Raw genomic sequence first — 20611 nt, 5'->3', positions numbered from 1 at the left:
AATACGGTAAAAAATTATTTATTTTGTGCCCTTTTTAATGGTGTATCACATGTCACATAAAGTCTTCGAAGCTTAATAAATTTAATGTCATTTCCAAGAATGATTTGACGTGGAATTCAGTGATTCCTGTGTTCTTTGTCCACTAATACCACAAGAAAGAGTTCTCAACACGGAAGGGTAATCTCCTGCGCTAATAACTAAGGTAAGTGAATTTCTTAAATTTCAATAGAACATTTTTAGGTAAAGTATGCCATAAAAACAGATATCCCTTTTTTTGATTAAGAATGTGATCGAAATTTAGATTTTTTAAAGTAATTTTTCATACAGCATACTACTTGTGCTGTGTAGAGTGGTGGAATGGTGGAAATGCTGTGAGTTCGACATAAATTTATCTTTAACGGTTTATACCGGGTGTCTAGGCGAACTCTGGACATAGGCGATTAACATGGGAAGTCGGCTTTTGTCTTTTTGCGCTTGCACGGACTATCCAACTTTTACGTGGATGTCATTGTACTCAAGACTGGCCACTATTCCGCAATTTTTCAATCTTTGAATTAAAGCCATTTTCGCTCAAAACGTCTTAACATTTGATTGTTTTGCGTAATCGTTCGAGGCCACGATTAGACAGAGTCAAGGTCAGAAATTAAAAAAGCACAAAGTCGTCAAAAACAAAGCATAAAAACCGCATTCCAAATGAATATTCTCCTTTTGCTCATTTCTAAGCAATTGTTAACTATTTTACGAGTTAGTTTAGTGAAAAATCAATGGATAACGCCAGGATAATTATCGTATGATCGGCCTTGATATCCCCACAGCAAATAAAAAAGTTTATTATTAACCTATGATAATAATATAAAGACAACCTATATCTTTTATATCCCATGTTCATCTCCTATATCGAGGGTTCGTTTGGACACCCGGTAAGTTTTTCCAAGTATGAAATTCATTTTAGAAAAATGGAAAATTTCAAAGTTGAGTTGCAAAATTTCCAAAATTTGCGCGTAAAAATAACTTCCCAAGATATCGCTTTTGGATTTCTTTTTACTCTACGATGAAAATAGTTACGTCCGTTTCATCGCAATTGAGAATTAGCTACCAACTTAATACTAAAATATTACGGACAAAACTAGAAATTTTTCCAAAACTCAAGCAGTAAAAAGTAAGGTCAGTCGATTCTTTCATTAGGAAAATGTCGTAAAGAAGTAACGAGATGCTTAACGTTAAATCTTACGAAATTTGAGAGATCTATTGTGCATCCCAAATTAGGCAAATAATTACTTTTGGCGCAACCTAATAGAATAACGTATTTGGGGCTAATTATTTTTATGCGTTTTTGGAATAAATTATGATCCAAGTTAAAATTAAAAAGTAGGTTAAAACGGCCATTCTTGGGCAATTGAGAAATATACATACGTATTTTAGAATTTAATGTGCATATGGTATAGTATTCATATAAGATACAACTACCGTACCTATAAATTGATGTGTCCTTAAAAAGTCGTTAAAGCATTTCCTACAAAAAATCAGTAAATAGATAAATTATGCACCAAACCACGGACTAGAAGAACCTTGAATATTGAGCGCATATATCTCACAAATCAATGTCTTTCACGTTTACAGGAAAACTGCGTAACCAGTTTATTATAGGCATATACCATTAAGTACTTACATCTCGTTATACAGGGTTCGGCAACAGGACTGAACGGTTTTGAAATGCTTGGCATTGAAATACAAATGGAGTCAAGTTTGTCAAAATGCGATTTCTTGGTTTCGCCAATTTGACACATTTAAGTGTCAGGGTTAATTAGGAAATAAACCAATGAATTTTTGCCGTAAAGTGTTTTATCACTAACCAATCTGTAATATAGACACAAAGATGCTTACGTAATGACTTTAATTCGCTGCGCGGCAAAAGTATTTTCTCTTATTCACCCACCCTATTCGCCAGATTTAGCCCCCTCAGATTATTTTTTATTTCCAAACTTAAAAAAACGGCCCGGCGAAACGAGATTTGCCAATAATGAAGAGGTGAAGTCCGAAACTGGTGCTTATTTCGAAACATTCCCAAATTCTTACCACAAGCAAGATATAAAAGGCGTAGAACATCGCTGGGAAAAATGTGTCGATCTCAAAGGAAAGTATGACGAGAAACAATGTAATATTCTCCCAATTTTTTGTTTTTACGTATCAGGTCAGGTATTTTTGGGACTATCCTCATATCAAATTTTCTTGGTGGTACTCGTACAGTTCATATTCCAGAAAATATTGAAAGAATCAGGCAAGCGAAGTCCATCGCCTTCTGTCACGAAACACGTGATTGCGTTCAACATTTTGGGTTCAAATTTATGACGCATTTTGCACGCAGACTTGCACCTTCACCCATTTAAAAAGTACAGAGTGTTCGTACGTTGAATAATCTTGATATAGGAACCCGTGAACGTTCCTGTGGGCAAATGTTAGAAATAATAAGTAACGATCGAAATGTTTTCAATAGGCTTATCATGTCAGACGAGGTTCATTTTCATCTAACTGGATCTGTTAACAAAGAGAATTATCGTTATTGGGTACTTGACAATCTATAGGAAGTACATGACGAACGACTTATTTCATGGTTTGGTGACATTCTGTGGCTCTTAAGATTTGCGGAATTGACAGCATTAGGTTTATTTTGGGCCGATTTAAAGGCAAAAGTATACACTACTCGTTATCAAACAATACTAGACTTAAAAGATGGCGCTAAGGAAGCGGTAAACAGAACTGACCAATATTTCGCGGATATTTTAAGCACATAATTTCCAAACATTAAGAAATTGCTTTTAATAAAGCCCGTGTTTCACTCTCGGTTGTTTGAATCGCTACATTCATTTCCTCACGGTAAGTTTTTTAGAAAAGTTCATTCTTTTTGCCGGACCCTGTATTAGGTAGTTGTATATTTGTATATCAGTCACATTTGTGTGTATAATTACAAACCGAGGTACCCGACATTAATTTACTCTATTAACAATAATATCACACTTTGCTTGCTTCCTGGCAATTATCAACGTTATTGCTCTCCCTTAATCTCTCACTAGAAATTTGATTGCTCTCGATCCATTTTTCCAGTTCCAGAGGCATCGGAGGTTTCTCTCTCATCGCTGCCTCAGGATCAACCCCTTTAGGCAGCTTCTGTATGAGCTCTTTCATTAACTCCTCCACGTCTATATTCACCAGTCTGATTCTGCATAGAGCTATGGTGTTCACGAATTCTCCTTTGGTGACAAATTGGTGCTCTAAGTAAATGTTTTGATTGTCCCAGTAAATGATCTACAAAATGATGATTAGACAGAGAAAAGCGTGTTGTTTCAGTAGGTACCTTGGTGCGTATATGGTATCTGGTGAACACTTTGATAAATCTCCTGTATCTGATGGTGGTGGCGCCTACAAACATGGAACCCCCTTTGTCGATTGCGGCCTTGTAAAGGTTGGTGCGCTGGTGGAAGTCGATTTTGGCAAAGTCCAGCTCTCTAATGTATCTTGCGTTGTTCATGTGGTCCATTAAGTAATCTATGTCGTTTGACATGCACAGGCCTAAAACAACAGTGCTGCGTGATGATTGCAGAAAAAGCTGTTTTCAAACAAGGCGACAACAATACAATTATTATACACAAATAGAAACACGATACAATTACAAATTAAACAAAGACGAGTGTTGCATTCCTAATTTAAGCTTTTATGGCTGAGCAATTTTCTTTAGATACTTTGTTTGAAAATTCATGCTTACGTGGCAAGAACGCCTCAAGTCCGTTTTACGTAAACTTCGTGTGCTGCCCCGAATCCCTGTATACGTAGCGTTGAGTATTAATGACATTTTTTATCAATTTGTTTTACGAGACAAGACTCATCAGCGCCAAAGACATGGTGATATAACTTAAAAATGGTAATTATGTCGTCATTTACATGGTCGTGTGGCCAGCTGCATACCATCACATTTTCTTATGGCATACAGAATGTTTCTGAATAAATTTACTACCTGCTCACCGAGCACCGAAGTAGGGAAAAAGTTTGGACGACCACGAACACGTTCTCCTTTCGTGCCTGAAATAGAGGGCGATAAAAATGATATTTTTTTCATTTTTCCTAATAGACCCGTGCCGGCATTAAATAATTTTATGAAAATTGAGGAACGTAAAGTAGGGGAAGAGGCACATCTTTTAAGGAAAAAAAAGTGTTTCAAATTTCACCAGTGGCGTTCCCATTGATGTGACATTGAACATTTTAAACGAGGAATAAGACACGCGACACTGACTTAAAAACGTAAAAATATTTTTCTGAATGCTTCATGTGGCTGTGAAAAGGAGCCTCTTGAATATTTTTCATGACGTTGACCGCTTTCGTGGAAAAAAATTTATTTGCTAACCAATAGTGAAACTACGGGACTAAATCAGGTACATTGTGTTACTTAGGAAAGAAGAACTAATTAGAGTTTTGAAAGTGCACCGTTACCTGCAAAAATGCACGCCGTGTTCCTTTTTCTCATATTATCCCACGTTATTTGAAAAATTCTCCCTCCATTTTTATTGTATTAAACAGACGAATTATGAGATTTCTCAGCTGCAAATTTCGGCTCTTTATTTCTTTCCACGAAAATAATTAGCGTTATAGAACACATCCGAGAAACCTTTTTATTTACATAAATACGAAGCACTCAAAAATTATTATTTTTAAAGACCCGTAAATCTGTTAGTTATAAAGGTTTTTACAAAAATTTAACTAATTTTCTAATCAAATTTGATTAAACATAAATAATTGTTCCCCGTGAACATCACGATCATCAGGCATGTGAACCGATGCTGTCGTCGATGATCATACAGGGAATTATAAAAATTATAAAATGTCTAAATAGGCAATACTGTGAACTAAAATGAAGAAAAACGTCTTAGTGAACACAGGTCTGAAAAGTAGCAGATTCAGAAATATCGAAGCTTATTCTTTTTCGAAAGATTTATTTGAAATTATTCGTTAATTATTTATTATGCACAGACAAACAAATGAAACTTGTTAAAAAACAAAAAGTAAAGTTAGATGTTCAAAGTGCCTTCCTTCCATTTCCAACAAGGCATGACATCTTCGGCTGAAGAACATTTGAACTCTTTCTAAAACTCTCTTATCGGCTCGGATTTGTTGGCTTTTTCCATTAATTCGTAGCTGCAGCTCTTCAAGACTATTTACGACTAACGTATTGAAATATTCCAAAAAGAAAACAAGTCTAGAGGGTTAAAATCGGGCGATCTGATACGCCATAATGCAGGTCCGACCTTTCCTACCCACACATTTTTAAATATTCCATGCTCTTTTTTTAACATCCCGCGTTTGAATTACTTTGTTGATGACTTGATAAAAATAAAATCGTTATTATAATTCCTGCAATTCAAAAATTTGCATCTGTAATGAATTGTTTGGAAGCAGAGAATCGCAAAATGTGCGATAGGTAGAAAGCTTAATGGGTAAAGGTTGCGGTCGTTGTTTTTTCTCTTATGTGGTCGGTTCATTGTTTTTCTTTTATTTGTCTTAAATTTCTGCATGTCTACTAACAAATGGGCCTTGGGAATGCCGCAACGTTTTTGTTGTCGTTAAGGCCCCATGATCAAATACGGGCGTGACGTCACTTTTAGAAGCTGTCATGCAATGCAGCCGCATTGCCGAACTGTGAAAATATTCTTCGGATATCGGAAGTTATAATTCCGTGTGTGGTTCCAATGAGAGGGAAACGAGGAAAAGCAGGAAAACGCTTTGAGAGACACACGAAAGAATGTTACGGATTTTGGGAGAATTTTATCTGTGTTGGCTCATTCTCAATCGAGATATATTGTTCTAATTTAATCTCTAGCCTGAAAATTTTCTTTGAATCGGGTTTTTTGTCGAAACGGCCAGGCCAAATTTGAGGATCGAGAATGAAGTGACACCAGCCCGCCCCTTTTCGTTACGACCAATTCTTACCAGTGATGCAAGTTTCATCTAAAATGTGCACCCTTTTCTTGAACAACCGACTTAAAATTACACAAAGCAAACTCCTGAAGAAGTAATGCAGTTCAAATAAGAAATACAAGAGCAAACCCACTCCCGCAATCCCGAGAACGAAAAAGCAAATGTCCAGCATATTCACGATGACACACGTCGTTCCGCGGACATGATGCTCAACCGATATCAAATAATCATATTATCCAATAGGTTCATTCAAGTCATTGACTAAAAGCAGGAAAATCTGCGAACAGCATTTTTATACCGTTTTGACGGATTGCTCAATGAAACCTAGCGAGCGGTTTCATGGTTATCGACAAAATTCTCTTGGTGGAGGTCTCGTGGATTGACGCCGACGCCGACGTTTTCCGTCCGACGGTCAGGGCTTTTCATATAGATTTTTTGTTAAAATAATTATTATAATTTATTTTGATTTCCAACTTACTTCGACTGCAAAACAGCGGACACGATTCTTACGTGTAAAGTTGGTTGCAGGTCGAAGTTCACCTACACATAGGCACCTACGCATTATCTATAGTATTGTAACATACCCACTACTTTCACAGAAAAATAAAGCTTAAAAACGATAGAATCGAGTTTAACCCATGAGACAGTTGCTCATGCACTTTCTCCCATTGTTCAAAGTCGTATTTGAGAAGTAAAATTAAATGTTTTTTAAACTAAATGTATTTTTGAGTTGTGTAATGAATTAAATATGTCAGCATTCATTTTACTATGATTCAGTCGATGAGGGTGGATTCAAAACCGGTTTGGAGGACGCTACCATCAGAAATAATACATTTGACGTTTTCCTGACTAATGTTGCAATTACAATAACGATATATGCAATTTGCATTCATGGCTTATTTCCTTGTAGTTGCCACCTGCTTTGGATCAATGTTATGTAGAAGGAAATGTCATGAAATTTATTTTATAGGTTCATGGGCAGTCCACGCTTTCCTTGGTTTGACCGTCTGTTTGATTTGTTTCTCCCGCTTCTTTGTTTCTTGCCTTTTTTCCTCCTGCTCCTATCCAGAGGCCCCGCGGTGCCCGTCGGTTTCTGTTTTGTTGCATGTCGCTTGAATGTTTTTCTGTCGTATCTTTTATTGTTGCGAGAGAGATATGGTCGCATGTCTGTATTTTTTTATTTTCACTTCCTTCATATTAACTCGTGTCTTATCTTTTCTTCTTTCCGTTGTGGGATTGTTGACCGAAATTCCTTAATCGAGAACAATGTGTTTTAAGCAGACTCACCTACATCCAACATTGTTGCTTTGTTTTGCCGCTACGAGACCCTGAAGTTCCTACATTAATATAGTTTTTTCGCAATGATTGCTAAACAGATTTATCGATTTTCACTAATTTTGCAACTAAGGCTTGCTACATAAATTGACGTGTTTGGTCGAAAGCGGAATCTTTGTTAATGCGTGCAAATAATTATAATGGCGTGTAATTCGTAAATAAGTTTGTATTTTTGATACTCACTGTACGAATGATTCAAATTTTTTCTCCGACAACAGCTGACATTATTTTGAAGCTTTTTTCTTTTCTTGTTAAATTTTCTCCACATATACAGCTTTTCTACAAAAAAAATTATTTACGGTACCTTGGCATCATTGTTGTTTAGACAGGACAAAAACACGAAAAAGTTTTAATTCTAAATAACTACCACCTTAGTTTAAATCGTATAACATACGTTCAAAATGTTGCCCGCTTCCCTGAATACGTAAACAAATTAATAATATGAAAAAATTAACCTGTACTTTGGGCATGGCGTCGGATTTTCTTAACATTGCCTTCGCGGCAATAGTGAATTATAAAGTATTGTAAATATTTTTTTGTAGAGAAATCGTATATCTGGCGAAGATTTTAGAAGACAATAATGTTTTGAGATGAAGTCAGCCAATGGCAGAAAAGAAAATCAGTTTTACAGACACTACCAAAAATAGAAATTTTCATTTGCGCACCAAGTGCCATTTTTAATATTTCTACGTATGAAAAAAAATCCCGCTTACATGAAAACGCGTCAATTTATGTTCTAACCCTTAGTTCCAAAATTGGTGAAAATCAATAAGAGCGTTTAGCAATTATTTCGAAAAATCGATAATAATTTGGGAACTTAATGAATGAAGCAATATAAGTATATTATATATGTCGGTGAATAATAATGTTTATGTCTATGTTTACGTTAAGTCTTTAGGGCCATTTGTTTATATAAAAAAAAGGGTGAAGATACCGCGATCGGGATAACTCTTCGATTGCAGACGAAGTCACGAGAAAACCACAAAAGGGACAAAAGTGGTCTGTGAATTCGTCGCTATCATATAATTAATTATAGTCTAGTGCTTTGTGTCTTGTGTTAGTTTAGTGTCTAAATATTAATATCAAAGAATAATGGAAAAGCTGAACAACCCTTGTGTTTCTCCGACATACACATTATCTGTTAAAAAGAACGGCTACGACACATTAAATGCTATTTGGTATAAAGTCGCTAATCTAAATTCCTAGAACGATCGTCGTCTTATGTGTCTCTACTTCACAGTTAATATGCTGGGAGTTGTTATTTATTCGAACTTAAACTGAGCATCTCATATTCGACTAATTGTTCAACACTCATTATCATCCTTTCCCTAACCTACAGGTCCCTTTTTAGCTCTTATTCCTTCTTTATTATTAACACGTTAAAGCGTCGACATATATAATAATTAAACGTTCCCTTAGGTGCTTCTTACTTTTTATACGGGGAGTCATATTGCAATAAGTTGCACCATTATACGAAAAATTAAAATTAGAAAGATGAGAATAAAGACAACAAAGAAGGAACAAAAAAATTAAAAAAAGTGAAGAAAAAAATATTAAAGAAACAAAATAACAAAAAAAAAGAGAAGACACAAAGAAGAAGGAACAAAAAATAAAAAAAAGTGTAGAAAAAAAAGAGAAAGAAAAAAATATTAAAGAAACAAAATAACAAAAAATAGAGAAGACACAAAGAAGAAGGAACACAAAATAAAAAAAAGTGAAGAAAAAAAAGAGAAAGAAAAAAATACTAAAGAAACAAAATAACAAAAAAAAGAGAAGACACAAAGAAGAAGGAACAAAAAATAAAAAAAAGTGTAGAAAAAAAAGAGAAAGAAAAAAATATTAAAGAAACAAAATAACAAAAAATAGAGAAGACACAAAGAAGAAGGAACACAAAATAAAAAAAAGTGAAGAAAAAAAAGAGAAAGAAAAAAATACTAAAGAAACAAAATAACAAAAAATAGAGAAGACACAAAGAAGAAGGAACACAAAATAAAAAAAAGTGAAGAAAAAAAAGAGAAAGAAAAAAATATTAAAGAAACAAAATAACAAAAAATAGAGAAGACACAAAGAAGAAGGAACACAAAATAAAAAAAAGTGAAGAAAAAAAGAGAAAGAAAAAAATACTAAAGAAACAAAATAACAAAAAATAGAGAAGACACAAAGAAGAAGGAACACAAAATAAAAAAAAGTGAAGAAAAAAAAGAGAAAGAAAAAAATACTAAAGAAACAAAATAACAAAAAATAGAGAAGACACAAAGAAGAAGGAACACAAAATAAAAAAAAGTGAAGAAAAAAAAGAGAAAGAAAAAAATATTAAAGAAACAAAATAACAAAAAAAAGAGAAGACACAAAGAAGAAGGAACAAAAAATAAAAAAAAGTGAAGAAAAAAAAGAGAAAGAAAAAAATATTAAAGAAACAAAATAACAAAAAAAAGAGAAGACACAAAGAAGAAGGAACACAAAATAAAAAAAAGTGAAGAAAAAAAAGAGAAAGAAAAAAATATTAAAGAAACAAAATAACAAAAAATAGAGAAGACACAAAGAAGAAGGAACACAAAATAAAAAAAAGTGAAGAAAAAAAAGAGAAAGAAAAAAATACTAAAGAAACAAAATAACAAAAAATAGAGAAGACACAAAGAAGAAGGAACACAAAATAAAAAAAAGTGAAGAAAAAAAAGAGAAAGAAAAAAATATTAAAGAAACAAAATAACAAAAAATAGAGAAGACACAAAGAAGAAGGAACACAAAATAAAAAAAAGTGAAGAAAAAAAAGAGAAAGAAAAAAATACTAAAGAAACAAAATAACAAAAAAAAGAGAAGACACAAAGAAGAAGGAACACAAAATAAAAAAAAGTGAAGAAAAAAAAGAGAAAGAAAAAAATATTAAAGAAACAAAATAACAAAAAAAAGAGAAGACACAAAGAAGAAGGAACACAAAATAAAAAAAAGTGAAGAAAAAAAAGAGAAAGAAAAAAATACTAAAGAAACAAAATAACAAAAAAAGAGAAGACACAAAGAAGAAGGAACAAAAAATAAAAAAGTGAAGAAAAAAAAGAGAAAGAAAAAAATACTAAAGAAACAAAATAACAAAAAAAGAGAAGACACAAAGAAGAAGGAACACAAAATAAAAAAAAGTGAAGAAAAAAAAGAGAAAGAAAAAAATATTAAAGAAACAAAATAACAAAAAATAGAGAAGACACAAAGAAGAAGGAACACAAAATAAAAAAAGTGAAGAAAAAAAAGAGAAAGAAAAAAATATTAAAGAAACAAAATAACAAAAAAAAGAGAAGACACAAAGAAGAAGGAACACAAAATAAAAAAAAGTGAAGAAAAAAAAGAGAAAGAAAAAAATACTAAAGAAACAAAATAACAAAAAATAGAGAAGACACAAAGAAGAAGGAACACAAAATAAAAAAAAGTGAAGAAAAAAAAGAGAAAGAAACAAAATAACAAAAAAAAGAGAAGACACAAAGAAGAAGGAACACAAAATAAAAAAAAGTGAAGAAAAAAAAGAGAAAGAAAAAAATATTAAAGAAACAAAATAACAAAAAAAAGAGAAGACACAAAGAAGAAGGAACACAAAATAAAAAAAAGTGAAGAAAAAAAAGAGAAAGAAAAAAATACTAAAGAAACAAAATAACAAAAAATAGAGAAGACACAAAGAAGAAGGAACACAAAATAAAAAAAAGTGAAGAAAAAAAAGAGAAAGAAAAAAATATTAAAGAAACAAAATAACAAAAAATAGAGAAGACACAAAGAAGAAGGAACACAAAATAAAAAAAAGTGAAGAAAAAAAAGAGAAAGAAAAAAATACTAAAGAAACAAAATAACAAAAAATAGAGAAGACACAAAGAAGAAGGAACACAAAATAAAAAAAAGTGAAGAAAAAAAAGAGAAAGAAAAAAATATTAAAGAAACAAAATAACAAAAAATAGAGAAGACACAAAGAAGAAGGAACACAAAATAAAAAAAAGTGAAGAAAGAAAAGAGAAAGAAAAAAATACTAAAGAAACAAAATAACAAAAAATAGAGAAGACACAAAGAAGAAGGAACACAAAATAAAAAAAAGTGAAGAAAAAAAAGAGAAAGAAAAAAATACTAAAGAAACAAAATAACAAAAAATAGAGAAGACACAAAGAAGAAGGAACACAAAATAAAAAAAAGTGAAGAAAAAAAAGAGAAAGAAAAAAATACTAAAGAAACAAAATAACAAAAAATAGAGAAGACACAAAGAAGAAGGAACACAAAATAAAAAAAAGTGAAAAAAAAAAAGAGAAAGAAAAAAATATTAAAGAAACAAAATAACAAAAAATAGAGAAGACACAAAGAAGAAGGAACACAAAATAAAAAAAAGTGAAGAAAAAAAAGAGAAAGAAAAAAATACTAAAGAAACAAAATAACAAAAAATAGAGAAGACACAAAGAAGAAGGAACACAAAATAAAAAAAAGTGAAGAAAAAAAAGAGAAAGAAAAAAATATTAAAGAAACAAAATAACAAAAAAAAGAGAAGACACAAAGAAGAAGGAACACAAAATAAAAAAAAGTGAAGAAAAAAAAGAGAAAGAAAAAAATACTAAAGAAACAAAATAACAAAAAAAGAGAAGACACAAAGAAGAAGGAACAAAAAATAAAAAAAGTGAAGAAAAAAAAGAGAAAGAAAAAAATATTAAAGAAACAAAATAACAAAAAAAAGAGAAGACACAAAGAAGAAGGAACACAAAATAAAAAAAAGTGAAGAAAAAAAAGAGAAAGAAAAAAATATTAAAGAAACAAAATAACAAAAAAAAGAGAAGACACAAAGAAGAAGGAACACAAAATAAAAAAAAGTGAAGAAAAAAAGAGAAAGAAAAAAATACTAAAGAAACAAAATAACAAAAAAAGAGAAGACACAAAGAAGAAGGAACACAAAATAAAAAAAAGTGAAGAAAAAAAAGAGAAAGAAAAAAATATTAAAGAAACAAAATAACAAAAAAAAGAGAAGACACAAAGAAGAAGGAACAAAAAATAAAAAAACGTGAAGAAAAAAAAGAGAAAGAAAAAAATACTAAAGAAACAAAATAACAAAAAATAGAGAAGACACAAAGAAGAAGGAACACAAAATAAAAAAAAGTGAAGAAAAAAAAGAGAAAGAAAAAAATACTAAAGAAACAAAATAACAAAAAAAGAGAAGACACAAAGAAGAAGGAACACAAAATAAAAAAAAGTGAAGAAAAAAAAGAGAAAGAAAAAAATATTAAAGAAACAAAATAACAAAAAAAAGAGAAGACACAAAGAAGAAGGAACAAAAAATAAAAAAAAGTGAAGAAAAAAAAGAGAAAGAAAAAAATATTAAAGAAACAAAATAACAAAAAAAAGAGAAGACACAAAGAAGAAGGAACACAAAATAAAAAAAAGTGAAGAAAAAAAGAGAAAGAAAAAAATACTAAAGAAACAAAATAACAAAAAAAGAGAAGACACAAAGAAGAAGGAACACAAAATAAAAAAAAGTGAAGAAAAAAAAGAGAAAGAAAAAATATTAAAGAAACAAAATAACAAAAAAAAGAGAAGACACAAAGAAGAAGGAACACAAAATAAAAAAAAGTGAAGAAAAAAAAGAGAAAGAAAAAAATATTAAAGAAACAAAATAACAAAAAAAAGAGAAGACACAAAGAAGAAGGAACAAAAAATAAAAAAAGTGAAGAAAAAAAAGAGAAAGAAAAAAATATTAAAGAAACAAAATAACAAAAAAAAGAGAAGACACAAAGAAGGAACACAAAATAAAAAAAAGTGAAGAAAAAAAAGAGAAAGAAAAAAATATTAAAGAAACAAAATAACAAAAAAAAGAGAAGACACAAAGAAGAAGGAACACAAAATAAAAAAAAGTGAAGAAAAAAAAGAGAAAGAAAAAAATATTAAAGAAACAAAGTAACAAAAAATAGAGAAGACACAAAGAAGAAGGAACACAAAATAAAAAAAAGTGAAGAAAAAAAAGAGAAAGAAAAAAATATTAAAGAAACAAAATAACAAAAAAAAGAGAAGACACAAAGAAGAAGGAACACAAAATAAAAAAAAGTGAAGAAAAAAAAGTGAAGAAAAAAAAGAGAAAGAAAAAAATATTAAAGAAACAAAATAACAAAAAAAAGAGAAGACACAAAGAAGAAGGAACACAAAATAAAAAAAAGTGAAGAAAAAAGAGAAAGAAAAAAATACTAAAGAAACAAAATAACAAAAAAAGAGAAGACACAAAGAAGAAGGAACACAAAATAAAAAAAAGTGAAGAAAAAAAAGAGAAAGAAAAAATATTAAAGAAACAAAATAACAAAAAAGAGAAGACACAAAGAAGGAACACAAAATAAAAAAAAGTGAAGAAAAAAAAGAGAAAGAAAAAATATTAAAGAAACAAAATAACAAAAAAGAGAAGACACAAAGAAGAAGGAACACAAAATAAAAAAAAGTGAAGAAAAAAAAGAGAAAGAAAAAAATACTAAAGAAACAAAATAACAAAAAAAGAGAAGACACAAAGAAGAAGGAACAAAAAATAAAAAAAGTGAAGAAAAAAAAGAGAAAGAAAAAAATATTAAAGAAACAAAATAACAAAAAAAAGAGAAGACACAAAGAAGAAGGAACACAAAATAAAAAAAAGTGAAGAAAAAAAAGAGAAAGAAAAAAATATTAAAGAAACAAAATAACAAAAAAAAGAGAAGACACAAAGAAGAAGGAACACAAAATAAAAAAAAGTGAAGAAAAAAAAGAGAAAGAAAAAAATATTAAAGAAACAAAATAACAAAAAAAAGAGAAGACACAAAGAAGAAGGAACACAAAATAAAAAAAAGTGAAGAAAAAAAAGAGAAAGAAAAAAATTTTAAAGAAACAAAATAACAAAAAATAGAGAAGACACAAAGAAGAAGGAACACAAAATAAAAAAAAGTGAAGAAAAAAAAGAGAAAGAAAAAAATATTAAAGAAACAAAATAACAAAAAATAGAGAAGACACAAAGAAGAAGGAACACAAAATAAAAAAAAGTGAAGAAAAAAAAGAGAAAGAAAAAAATACTAAAGAAACAAAATAACAAAAAATAGAGAAGACACAAAGAAGAAGGAACACAAAATAAAAAAAAGTGAAGAAAAAAAAGAGAAAGAAAAAAATATTAAAGAAACAAAATAACAAAAAAAAGAGAAGACACAAAGAAGAAGGAACACAAAATAAAAAAAAGTGAAGAAAAAAAAGAGAAAGAAAAAAATACTAAAGAAACAAAATAACAAAAAAAGAGAAGACACAAAGAAGAAGGAACACAAAATAAAAAAAGTGAAGAAAAAAAAGAGAAAGAAAAAAATACTAAAGAAACAAAATAACAAAAAAAGAGAAGACACAAAGAAGAAGGAACAAAAAATTTAAAAAAGTGAAGAAAAAAAAGAGAAAGAAAAAAATATTAAAGAAACAAAATAACAAAAAAAAGAGAAGACACAAAGAAGAAGGAACACAAAATAAAAAAAAGTGAAGAAAAAAAAGAGAAAGAAACAAAATAACAAAAAAAAGAGAAGACACAAAGAAGAAGGAACACAAAATAAAAAAAGTGAAGAAAAAAAAGAGAAAGAAAAAAATATTAAAGAAACAAAATAACAAAAAATAGAGAAGACACAAAGAAGAAGGAACAGAAAATAAAAAAAAGTGAAGAAAAAAAAGAGAAAGAAAAAAATTTTAAAGAAACAAAATAACAAAAAATAGAGAAGACACAAAGAAGAAGGAACACAAAATAAAAAAAAGTGAAGAAAAAAAAGAGAAAGAAAAAAATATTAAAGAAACAAAATAACAAAAAAAAGAGAAGACACAAAGAAGAAGGAACACAAAATAAAAAAAAGTGAAGAAAAAAAAGAGAAAGAAAAAAATACTAAAGAAACAAAATAACAAAAAAAGAGAAGACACAAAGAAGAAGGAACAAAAAATTAAAAAAAGTGAAGAAAAAAAAGAGAAAGAAAAAAATATTAAAGAAACAAAATAACAAAAAAAAGAGAAGACACAAAGAAGAAGGAACAAAAAATAAAAAAACGTGAAGAAAAAAAAGAGAAAGAAAAAAATACTAAAGAAACAAAATAACAAAAAAAGAGAAGACACAAAGAAGAAGGAACAAAAAATAAAAAAAAGTGAAGAAAAAAAGAGAAAGAAAAAAATATTAAAGAAACAAAATAACAAAAAAAGAGAAGACACAAAGAAGAAGGAACAAAAAATAAAAAAAAGTGAAGAAAAAAAGAGAAAGAAAAAAATATTAAAGAAACAAAATAACAAAAAAAGAGAAGACACAAAGAAGTAGGAACACAAAATAAAAAAAAGTGAAGAAAAAAAGAGAAAGAAAAAAATATTAAAAAAACAAAATAATAAAAAAAGACAAGGCACAAAAAAAAAGGAATAATTATAAAAAGGGCAAAAAAAGAAAAAAATTATTAACGAAATAAAAGAGAAAAAAAAGAAAAAATATTAAAAGAACAAAAGAAGAAAAGAGAAAAAGAAAGAAAGTAAAAATTATAAAGGAACAAAAAAAGGAGAAAAAACAAAAAATATTAAATAAATGATTGAGTTATAGACTTTAAGTCATTAACGTCGTCAAAAACTTATTAAATGGTCGAATTAAGACAAAGCTTTAGTTTAATTAGATTTAGGTTTAATGTGGAGAAGGGAAACTTCTGTCAAATTTAACATACTCTTGAAGGTTTCAAGATTCCTTTTTGTGGAGCCATATGGGTTACTGATATAGATGATGAAAATGGTATAGTAGTGTGTTACTGGCTTGTTTTCTGAGTGGTCTTTAGCAGAACAATATATTATTTTAAAAGTTATACATAGTATTATTTCATGTTGCCTATTCCCAACAGAAACAATAGAAGATAAAAAAGAAAGAAAAAGTTAGAAGGAAAACGTGTATTTTAGCTCCCGTTCTTTTTGTTTTGTTGTTTTTCCACATGGTTTCTTTATCCGAACCGTCATAAATATTTGTCGAGTGTAAAAAGTTTACTTTATCGTTTTTTTTTAAACGACTCCGCGGTAAAAAATCTTGTCGAAAAGACTATACTGAAGCCCGTGCTGTCAAGCCTGTGCGGGGTTTTCACCCACTAAAAAACCCTGTGTATTCGGAGGATGTTTAGCCCGTGCTCAATTTTCTCGATCGCGCTTTAGGTCGCTTTTGCTTTTGGGTCAACCAGACCAGAAGTCAAAGGGTTCTGCTGCTCTTTGCTCCGTTATCGGTTTTGGCTTCCTTGCGTACCAATTACGGAAATTTTGTTTTACATTATCGAGTGTAAAAAGTTCACAATCGTTTTTCAAAGTAGCTATAAAAATGGATTTTTTTCAATTTTTACCTCCTAGTTAAGTAGATATTTTCTGCCATTGACGACTGGGATGACGCTTCTCAATTTTAAATGGCACAATATTTTTACTTCAAAAGTAAAACTTTAAATTAAAACGTTAATAATTTCATTTTAATTTATAAAAATAAGGAAGAACATAATTCCAAATTTTTTGTCTTCGGCGTTTAGAAGCTGTGTTCGCAGATGGCGTTACACTAAAAAAAAAATCAATAACTTTGCCGACGTTAATAAGCTAAATTCACAGATGGTGCCACATGAAAAATTAATAACTTTGCTAGCGTTTAAAAGCCAAGTTCGCAGATGGCGCTACACAAAACATAACTTTGCTGACGTTTAGAAACCGAGTTCGCAAATGGCACTACACAAAAAATCAACAATTCTTAATTAGAGGAAAATTAGGAAAATGTTCGTTGTGCGACTTTACGATAAAACAAACTACCCAAAGCAAAAACTCTCAAAATTACCGATGACAATACTCCGCCAGTTCTTAAGAACTCGTAATTGTTATTAATTAACAACACGCTTGTGCATAATGTACTCTACACTTAAAATAAAAACATCTTAGAAACCGTTGGAGCTGCCTACGGAAGAGTCAATATTTACAAATGATTTTGGCTCCTCAAACCGGGAGCACTCACAGTTGAAGCCTGAAAACCAAGAAAATTGTGTTTTACATTTTGTTTTCCTAAATTTCAATTTGAAAAACTTGAACCTATGTTGACCGTGCATACCTCAGGTTGGCCTAGTTGGATCGCAATTTCTTCCAACAGTCGCTTCCGGCAAAATTCAAGACGGCCAAAAAGACGATGGTGCCTCTCGAAATCTTTGAACGATATTGACATTATCGAGTAATAGAATCTATTTCACACGTTTTTTTGGTTGTGGTTTTTGTGCTGAAAAGGGAGGAAAGCTGTGAATAAACTCAAATTACAAGGTGTGCGAGTGACGAATCGAAACTAAACGAAACCGTTGCAGTTTTAATGAAAGAACTGCTGCTGCTTTATGGCAACATCAAACATAAGTGTCAAGTTAAATATTAAGGTTTACGTTGTCGAGCGCACATACATATTTCACATATTGAGCGTAAATAGTTCGTATTATCGAGTGTGAAAACTTTACATTATCGAGCATAAAAAAGTGTTTACGTTATCTGGCGCAAAACAGGTGTGTATGCAATCGGGCCCATCAGTTGGAACATGTTAAGTATATGTTGATACACTGGATCGTCAAAGAAATGCACAAAGTTTGATGATTCTTATCACAACGAGCGCGCGTCCCCCTCAACTGAACTCACTTACCTGTTATTTACTTTGTAATGGAAGTTATTGTCACCTATTATTTTTCCAACTCGTCTAAAGGTGATTCCATTAATTTTAAGTAAATTATTTATTGGATATCGATTGTTTTCGTTAAATTCGTAACTAGGAGATAAAGCTCCACGAGTGAAATCTCCCAGGGTAAGAACTACTTCCCAAAAAATTGTTCGAAAATATGTTTGCCTGCTTATTTGCTCTGTCACCGTCAAAACTACTGCCCTCTGCCGAGCAGGCCAGTTTCCACTGTCGAGCGATGAAATATTTCTCGGCTCCTTGTTGTGTGCTCCAACTCCTCGGAGTTGGAGCACCACGATAACACGTATCTCCTCTTGGTTGCGTTTGTGGTGTGGCTTTTAGAACCTTAAAAAACGACAGACGACACGTATGCGACACACCTCGAAGAATATAATATTTGATTTCGTTAAATATACGCTGAAATGATGTTTAGACTTGAATGTACAAGAGAGGCCGATGTGCCGATTGTACAGTGGCACAAAAAAGTCACCGTACGGTTAGCTATCACACAAAATTATGGAGTTTTAGAGGCAACACAAATAGTTTATCAACAAAATATATGACAATCTAGAACAAGGAACATTCCTTAGTCCATTAACAATGATAATCAAGAAGTGAGTCAAAGAAATTCCAATTTTAGACGAACTTTTCTTAATGTTGGACATATTCTTGCACAAAAAAGTCTCCGTACGATTCAAAGATGTACGCAATAAACTTTTTTGCTACGAAGGAACGCCGATAAATAAAAATTCCTATGCGGTTAGCTTCGCAATAATATGTATCAGTTACTAAAAACATCTCAAAGAGTACATCATGAATTCAAAAAATCGTGAAATTGATGCCGATTCGAGGCAGCTAGTCATTAAATTGTATTGTGAGGGCCATTCAATGGCTAAAGTAGCAAACATGGTAAAGAGATCCAAGTCAACGGTACAATATACAATTGAGCGCTGTGGAAAACATGGTATGGTAAAAACAAGACCAAGAACTGGACGCCCAAAGACTCTGAAAGCGCAAGAGGAACGATATATTGTACGTCACATTAAGAAAAATCCAAAAGTAACCGCCACGCAAATCAATAAAAATTTAAAAAAAGGCTTAAACCTAAATTGTTGTGACGAAACGGTTCGAAATGTTCTAAGACGCAACGGTTATAAAGCCAGATCCATCCGCAAAAAGCCCTTTATTTCGAAAGCGAACAGGTTAAAACGGTTGAAATATACTAAAGAGCATTTAAATAAGGACCAGGACTTCTGGAACAACATAATTTTTAGCGACGAGAGCAAATTTAACATTCATGGATTGGACGGCAAAGGAAAAGTGTGGAGAAAACCGAATACTGAGTTCGAAATTAAAAATTTATCTGCAACGGTCAAACACGGAGGCGGAAGCGTTATGGTTTGGGGTTGCATGTCGCCAGCAGGAATAGGCAATCTGTGTTTTGTTGACGAAATAATGGACAACAAAGCGTATGTGAACATTTTAAAAACAAATCTTAAAGCTAGTGCGGAAAAGTTGGGCCTTAGTAGATCTTTTATTTTTATGCAAGACAATGATCCAAAACATACCTCGCGTCTAACAAAAGAATTGCTTAACGTTAAGAGTATTCCAAATCACCCACCCCAATCGCCTGATCTATATCCGATTGAGCATCTGTGGGAACACTTGGAGCGAAAAATAAGATCACATACAATTACTAATAAAAATGACTTAAAAGAATGGTCCAAAATACCGCCTAATGTAACATCAAATTTAGTTAATTCTATGAATCGACGATTACATGCAGTATTAAAGTCTAAAGGAAACCCGACAAAATATTAAACATTTATTATTCCAATAATTCAATTAAATTTAGTTAATATTAGTTTAGTCATATGAAATCGTACGGAGACTTTTTTGTGCAAGAATATGTCCAACATTAAGAAAAGTTCGTCTAAAATTGGAATTTCTTTGACTCACTTCTTGATTATCATTGTTAATGGACTAAGGAATGTTCCTTGTTGTAGATTGTTATATATTTTGTTGATAAACTATTTGTGTTGCCTCTAAAACTCCATAAGTTTGTGTGATAACTAACCGTGCGGAGACTTTTTTGTGCCACTGTATGTCTAACCCCACCTCCGGGATGAAATATGTAGATGTGGATTAGAAAAAAGGAAAATTTATTACTTAGTTCGTGTGTTCTGCGACGGGTATGTAGTAGTACAAAGAAATGGAGAATTGTCGGAAACTCCTTTGAACTTGGGCTCCTTTCCTTTCTTACCACGTGAATCGTCCCAATTCCCTAAATATTCTCGCCGTCGATTGGGATAATTGCCTTCTTACTTTTTGCTTCTCAATTTTAAATGTCATAATATCTTTTTAATACTCACCTAAACTATTCAGTAAATTTTCACGTTTAAATTAACGAAAAAAAAAAAAAACTCCCCGGCGATGAAGCATTTGCGCAGATGAGCTTATATAAACTTTAGACATGTATCCAAATAACATTATGAACATTTTCGAGGATTAAAAAACTGTTGTTGTAGTATCAAAATGCAGAAAAACAAACTAACGGAATTGCTGCTCTTCGATAGCGTCTTTGCCTTTTTGCATTTCAATTGTCTGTCTCCTGATTCCGCCTTTTTTTTGTCAGTTCCCAGA

General features: G+C 30.9%; 1 protein-coding gene and 1 long non-coding RNA gene across 2 annotated transcripts; both read right to left on the bottom strand.

Annotated features, from left to right (window-relative positions):
• Positions 1–1982: 1982 nt before the first annotated feature.
• On the bottom strand, positions 1983–6308 carry LOC136340872 (protein THEM6-like). The gene is made up of 3 exons (XM_066285292.1): positions 5977–6308; positions 3353–3567; positions 1983–3303 (listed from the first exon to the last, which is right to left on the bottom strand). The coding sequence occupies exons 1-3, from the start codon at positions 6134–6136 to the stop codon at positions 3010–3012; spliced, it is 669 nt and encodes a 222-aa protein (XP_066141389.1). The 5' UTR covers positions 6137–6308; the 3' UTR covers positions 1983–3009.
• A 10542-nt stretch (positions 6309–16850) lies between these two features.
• On the bottom strand, positions 16851–20589 carry LOC136340878 (uncharacterized). Its single transcript, XR_010732388.1, has 3 exons — positions 20341–20589; positions 17369–17530; positions 16851–17284 (listed from the first exon to the last, which is right to left on the bottom strand). It is a non-coding gene; the product is annotated as an uncharacterized lncRNA (long non-coding RNA).
• Positions 20590–20611: the final 22 nt, after the last annotated feature.

This window comes from Euwallacea fornicatus, chromosome 8 (assembly GCF_040115645.1).
Source record: "Euwallacea fornicatus isolate EFF26 chromosome 8, ASM4011564v1, whole genome shotgun sequence".
Taxonomy (NCBI): domain Eukaryota; kingdom Metazoa; phylum Arthropoda; class Insecta; order Coleoptera; family Curculionidae; genus Euwallacea; species Euwallacea fornicatus.
Note: the sequence above shows the minus strand (reverse complement) of the source record. Positions and strands in the feature narration are given on the sequence as shown.

What these genes read in the sequence shown, in the direction of transcription:
- LOC136340872 (XM_066285292.1), bottom strand. Translation starts at nt 6,136, where the DNA reads ATGCTGGACATTTGCTTTTTCGTTCTCGGGATTGCGGGAGTGGGTTTG. An exon ending in AGATGAAACTTGCATCACTG is followed by an intron (nt 3,568 to 5,976) that starts GTAAGAATTGGT and finishes CTGTTGTTTTAG; the next exon opens with GCCTGTGCATGTCAAACGAC. An exon ending in GATACCATATACGCACCAAG is followed by an intron (nt 3,304 to 3,352) that starts GTACCTACTGAA and finishes ATCATTTTGTAG; the next exon opens with ATCATTTACTGGGACAATCA.